The sequence below is a fragment of the Carassius auratus genome, unplaced genomic scaffold (assembly GCF_003368295.1).
Source record: "Carassius auratus strain Wakin unplaced genomic scaffold, ASM336829v1 scaf_tig00041928, whole genome shotgun sequence".
Classification (NCBI taxonomy): domain Eukaryota; kingdom Metazoa; phylum Chordata; class Actinopteri; order Cypriniformes; family Cyprinidae; genus Carassius; species Carassius auratus.
In genome coordinates, this window is record NW_020526684.1 from 4,647 (window position 1) to 11,640 (window position 6,994).

The 6,994-nt window shown below is 44.2% G+C and overlaps 1 protein-coding gene across 1 annotated transcript; it reads left to right on the forward strand.

The window, feature by feature from the left end:
- Positions 1 to 259: 259 nt before the first annotated feature.
- Positions 260 to 4,059, forward strand: LOC113085597 (uncharacterized). The gene is made up of 2 exons (XM_026255202.1): positions 260 to 3,597; positions 3,870 to 4,059. The coding sequence occupies exon 1, from the start codon at positions 260 to 262 to the stop codon at positions 3,395 to 3,397; it is 3,138 nt and encodes a 1,045-aa protein (XP_026110987.1). The 3' UTR covers positions 3,398 to 3,597; positions 3,870 to 4,059.
- The last annotated feature ends 2,935 nt before the right edge of the window (positions 4,060 to 6,994 follow it).

Here is a 6,994-nt window from a genome sequence, read left to right on the forward strand (position 1 = left end):
CACATCAGATACCTTCATCTCAGTGTTTTGTTCACTTCTCTTACACCACTGCGAGATCCTGTCTATCAGCATGTTGAACGACTCTGGCAGCTTGATGTCCTTCCATCTCGCAGCGAGAAAGTGATAACTCGGTCTAAACAGGATCAGATGGCTGCAGACATGTTGGAGACCAAGACGCGACGAGTAGAAGTTGACGGAGTCCCGGCGCTACGCTACTCCACTCCTTCGTGCGCCAAACGCTCCACCGCTGAAGGGGACTATGGAATCTGTTTTGTCCAGCCTCAGGAACACTGAGAAACACCTGAGTAGAGACCCTGAGAGGGCTAAGGTGTACGAAGCTGAAATACAGAAGCTCCTTGATTCAGGGTATGTTGTCAGGGTACCATCAGAAGGCCAGCTGGTAGACGAGGAGTCGTGGTTCATACCACACCACCTCGTGCAGCATAATGGCAAATACAGGTTGGTCTTCAATTGTTCCTTTGCCTACCAAGGTATGTCTCTTAACCAGCAGTTGCTTCCAGGTCCTACCCTCGGTGCCTCACTGCTAGGAGTACTTCTGCGGTTCCGGCAGTACGCAGTCGCCATCAGTGGGGATATACGTGGTATGTTCCACCAAGTGAGACTCCTACCGGAGGATAGACCCCTTCTGAGGTTCATTTGGAGGAACATGCGCAGAAAGGACCCGCCAGACATCTATGAATGGCAAGTCTTGCCTTTCGGGACGACCTGCAGCCCCTGCTGCGCCACCTTCGCGCTGCAGATGCACGTTCGCTGCCAGCAGTTCGGCAATGAGGAAGTATTGCAGTCCATAGAGCGGAGCTTCTACGTGGACAACTGCCTACAGAGCCTTCCCACTGATGAGGAAGCCAAGCGACTAATTGACAAGATGAGGCCTCTCTTAGCCTCCGGGGGCTTTGAAATCAGACAGTGGGCCACTAATATCCCTTCTGTTGTCCAGCACCTCCCATCTAAGGCTCGTTCAGAGAGCATCGAATTGTGGTTACGGCAAAATCATTCAGACCCATTGGAGCCGGCTCTTGGCTTAATGTGGCACTGCCTAGAAGACAGCCTGGGTTACAGGCATCGTACACTAGCAGAGGATCATCCGACCATGAGGTATATTTATAAGGTCTTGGCAACGCAATATGACCCTCTAGGATTCTCCATTCCTTTCACCACCCGTGCCAAGGTTCTCGTTCAGAGACTCTGGAACAAACCGAGAGATTGGGATGATCCGAATCTTCCTGCAGACCTGCTGGAGAAGTGGACCGTATGGCAGAAGGAGCTGCCTGATCTCTATAAGCTCACGCTTCCAAGGTGCTATCTTCCTGCTGACTTTGATGTGGAGAAATCAAAATTAAGCCTTCATGTGTTTGGCGATGCATCCGAGGTTGCCTATGGGTCGGTGGCTTATCTCCGTGCAGAGCAACACAGTAAGATCCACACTACCTTTGTCATGGCTCGCTCTAGGGTAGCCCCCAAGCGTCAACTGTCGATGCCACGTCTCGAGCTGTGTGCAGCATTGACTAGCGCTCAGCTTGCACAGTTTCTCAAACAGGAGCTAACCATTGCCATAGAGACAGTGACATTATGGACTGACTCGACTACAGTACTGACCTGGATCCAGTCTGAGTCCTGTAGATACAAAGTGTTCGTCGGGACAAGAGTGGCAGAAATACAAGAGTTGACTGAGCTCCACTCTTGGCGATACGTTGACTCCTCAAATAACCCGGCGGACGATATTACCAGAGGGAGAACGCTCAAGGAGCTGGCTAACTCTGACATGTGGAGTCGAGGCCCAGGATTCCTCCGTGAACCGCCAGATCATTGGCCAGTCAAGCCCCTTGCAGAGGCCCGAGAGGATACCTCAGAAACAAGGAAAGCTGTTTTCTGTGGATTAGTCACAGACGATCGAAATCCAGACATGCCTGATGCATCTCAGTATACTTCTTGGAGTGCCTTAGTCGACGCGACCTACCGGTCCCTCCATGGGGCGGCCGCCCAAGATACTAGTAAAGCATCCTTAGAATACAGGCGTGCAGAAGCTCTTATCTTGAGTCAATGTCAGGAGGAGTCTTTCCCAGAGGAATTCAAGGCTTTAAAATCAGGGAACCAGGTGCCCACAGCCAGCCGTCTGAACACGCTTGCACCCGAGTTCGACCCTGAGTTCTGCCTAATTCGTGTGGGAGGTAGGCTACGGCGATTGGATGGCTTCAGCAAAACCGAGATACACCCAGTGGTTCTAGATCCCCATCATCAGGTGACAAAACTCATCGTTAAGCACTTTGATAAGCGTCTACTCCATCCAGGACCTGATAGGGTCTTCGCAGAGCTCCGTCGCCATTTCTGGATCCTAAGGGGCAGGCAAGCCATCAAACGACACCAGAGAGAGTGCATAGATTGTCAGAAGTGGAGAGCTAAGCCGACTCTACCTATTATGTCTGACTTACCCTCAGCTCGCCTAAGATTGTACCAACCCCCCTTCTTCTCTACTGGAGTCAACTGCTTCGGGCCATTCATGGTTAAGATTGGCCGTAGGACGGAGAAGCGATGGGGCGTCATCTTCAAGTGCCTGACAACCAGATGCATTCACCTTGACCTGCTCAGCAGCATCGACACTGATGCATTCTTACTGGCATTAAGGCGCTTCATAGCACGCAGAGGAACCCCATCTGAGATCATATCAGATCAGGGTACTAACTTCCGGGGAGCCGAGACCGAACTGAGAGAAGCTTTCAAGGAGATGGAGCCCAGACTGCAGGAGCAGCTGGCTAGCTATCAGATCACTTTTAGGATGAATCCTCCCGCCGCACCCCACTTCGGAGGCGCATGGGAAAGGGAGATCCGATCTGTAAAGTCTGCACTGCGAGTAGTCATCGGGAGTCAGTCTGTGCCTGAAGATGTCCTGCAGACTGTACTGATCGAAGTAGAGGGTATCCTGAACAGCAAGCCCTTGGGATACGTTTCATCCGACGTGGCAGACTTGGATCCAATTACCCCAAATATGCTTCTCATGGGGCGGCGAGACGCCTCGCTTCCCCAGGTGGTCTACACCCCTGAGCCCTTGTCCAAGCGTCGCTGGCGTCATTCCCAGACTATCATCGATCATTTCTGGTCTTACTTTACACAACACTACCTACCGGGTCTCCAGACTCGCCAGAAATGGCAGCGGGTAACTCAAGATCTAACTGAGAACACGGTGGTCATGATAATCGACCCGCAGCTTCCCAGAGCCCAATGGCCAATTGGTCGGGTTGTCAAACTGATACCCAGTGCTGATGGACACGTCAGGTCAGCTCAAGTACAGGTCAATGATCGCCTATACCTACGACCTGTGGCCAAACTTGTCAGACTTCCGGCACTTCCGGACGGAGGTGAAGCGGACTCCAACGACTAGGGAATTTATCATTAGACATATTAGCTATGCTAATCTGGGGGCGGCTGTTCTAAATTCCCTATGTGTGTTTATAGTGGAAGGACTATTATTATGAATGTGTGCCGCTAGTTTATGTGAGTTCCGCTATTCCGGTTTCACTTTCATTTTCAATAGCCGATTGCTGCGCCATTTTCATCAGGTGTTAATGTGCGTGATTGAATGTAAGTTTATTTAATCATTCCTGATTATAGGTCAGCTATGTTAATTTCGTTGTTGTGTTTAAATACTCAACTTGTGTAATCGAACTTTACATTGTTTATAATGTTGTTATATTTAAGATATACAGTGATTCAAATGTGTATGCTCACTACCGTTAATCCTCTCATGTTGATTAATGTATAATGTGACAGTAGAAAGTTGTTAGTTCCATTACACGTCTGTAATTTATATTTAGCAGATGTAAACTGATGTTTGTTTATTCTGTTTATTTCAGAAAGACCACATTTAACACTTTGTGGCCATAACTTGTACAATATCCAGTCTAATTAGAGTAATGTTGTGCCATCTGCTGTGAACCCTAAAACACTTCAGATAAAGAGTGGAACAGTGCCCTGTCTCCTGTCACACTTCTTACCGGAGTCCCGTGGTGGATTAGCATCAACACCCCTACCGATCTATTAGTCCCGTTCACCCACAATTCTGCTTTTCCAAAAATGGGCCCGTGTTTCCTTCAGCCCTTTCTTTGTATGTGTAGTCATGATGGATATTGATTTACTTACCATGCTGCAAAACCTCCTACAGCAGCCAGTGAAATTGGAGACATTTATAAGCAGGGGGCCAATGGACTAGAAACTGACATGAAAATCATCAAGAAAATGAAAATCATGCTGATATTTTCACTGGTTTTTGGAGCGCAGACCCTTTTAATGTCTACGAGGTTGACGTGAAGTGAGTTTTAAAGACCTAATTTTATAGTGTTACAGCTCGAATGCTTAACACCATGCAAACACCAGCAATAAGTGTAAGCTGTCCTGTCAGAACTGCTTAACAGTGAAGCAAATTAGCTCTCAGAAAGCGACGGTGCTGGGAAAGCAAGCAACATGATGGCATAAATGTCTGTCGTTGTTTTTTCCCCCTAACCATATTGGTCTTTTTGGAGTATGCTGATCAATATGTCTTTAATCACGAGTAGCATTAGTATAAAATGATTTGGAAATGCTTGGAGGAGCCGTTAATTACTTGTTTTCTTGTTTAATTAATTTGAATTGAATCTCTCGTCTTTGTCATTGAACTTTTCTTCGAAACTCATTGAAACTAGTAGATTTAATACTATGCAAAATTAATCTTGCATTTCTGTTATAAGCCGTTGTTGTCATTAAATGTTTTTCTTTTGTTGTTTTTTTTAATTTAAATTTTTGGTTAAAGCACATGACTCATCTCAAATAAAGGTCTTTTTTCCCCTCCTTATCCTTAATGTCCTCTATGGATGGAGCATTAATCATGAGCGCACAGAGAAGCACTCATTTGCGGGCATATGATTACCACTTGTCTTTGATAACATACGACCTTGATATAATCAACATACAAATCACTCATCACTCATATATTGCACACATGGCCTGTTCACTTTTACATCCAACTACAAAACATCTGCATTGCTTATGAGATTGTTGAGATCACTACAGCTGCTCAAGTGCAGGGATAACAGCATACAGCTTGCTGAGGGCAGAAATATGCTAATATCTTTAAGTGCTCATGGGTGGGGCCTTAGCATTATGATGTCATACTGCTCAGAAAATCAAAACGCCTTGATCATTGAGACTGTTTAGGGGATTAAAAAAAAAGGAGTAAATGGATTTTATCGTTGTATGGTGCTTGTGTCCACACCCTGCTAAGACACATTTATTTGAAAAGAAGACCATGTAAAAGTGATTTTTGCATCCAATATTCCCTTAAGGAACAAAGTGACAAATGATGCCAAACTATAAATGTAAATTAAATAAAATAAAAAAATTAAAATTATGCATTTAGCAGACGCTTAAGTGACTTACAGTGCATTCAGGCTATCAATTTTTACATATCATGTGTTCTCAGGGAATTGAACCCCCAACCTTGCGCTTGCTTGCTTGCTATCGCAGTGCTCTACCAGTTGAGCTACAGGAACACTATGTAGCTCAGTTCCTCACACAAAGTTACCATATAGCTTGGAAAGATTCTATTTTTAGAGTTAGTACAATTCTAAGAGTAAATGTCTCAAATAAAAAATACCTGCATGTACAGCGCGTTTCTCTACTTGCTGCAGTAATTTATTTATTTAATCCAAATGCCATTCCTTGAGATTGACAGATACCTGTTTACTTGTTGGAGTGGCTTATTATCATCCTTATACTATTTTATTGCTTTATATCTTTGCTGTGCCTCTGCATTATTTACCTCAGGATTATTAATTCCGGTATGGAGGAAGGAAATATTTCAGGTATGTTCAAAATCAAGACTATGTCAGGAAACATTTAGGCATTTGTCTTACGAATAATGAGTTTAGCACAGGCCATTAATCCATTATATTTCTACATGGTCCATAACAGACAGCAACCAACAGTTCAGTAAATGTCAAGACAAAACGTCATTAATTTTGATCCAAACACTCGCTCAGATTCAGAGGAAACAGACTCCTCTGACAGAGGTCTTCATCTTGACATCTGACATTCATCTGCTTTAGGGAGGAAGTCCGCTCCGTAATGTCGGCATCTGTGAAGCGACGTCGTGAATGCCACATTATTCGAGCGCTTTTAATGACTATTCCACTTTTAAGCATTCCTTCCTCTATAAGCATGCATCTTATCTTTCTCAAGGGTATTTTGACATTTGAAATGGCACAATCTTGTCTCGAAGAGAGCAGAGACTTTGCAAATAATGTGTTATATAATCTGTGAGAGTCTAGCCTGTCTGCCGTCTCACTGTTTAGAGAGATTTTTAAGTAATTTCATCACTATTAGCGAATTAGTGTCTTCTTATGCAATGCCATTAATTAACAGCTGAAGACACAATATAGAAAAGGAGAGATAGGGATATAAAAGATCAAACCTGCTGGGGAAATGCTTACAGAAAGTCAGCATGATGGGTAAATTAATATCTGCTCTTCATTTACAAAACATTAACATATAAAATGTAGAGGTCATCCTTATAATCAAACAATAATCCCTTCACATCGATGGTTTGACCGCATCAGCAATTCTGATTGTGCCTGTGCATCGCTGCATAGCAAGGAGACTTGACTTTCAACGTGGTTAGCATAACTGAACAGGATCAAATGTTAAATGATGGTAGTCAAAGCTTTAACAAAGCCTTTGCTGGCAGTCGATTTTCAGATTATAGATTTTGACCATTATGTGTTATTCAAATGTTGATTCTTATAGGCATAGTTCGCTCAAAAATCAATATAATTTACTCATCCTCAACTTGTTCCAAACCTGCATGAATTTCTTTCTTCTGTTGAATGCAAAAGGAGAAAATTAGAAGGATGTTGGTTACTAAACAGCTGCTGGTAGCCATCGGAAGCTTTGGAGCATTCGGAAACTGTTTGGTTACAGAGTATCCTCTTTTGTGGTAAACATAAGA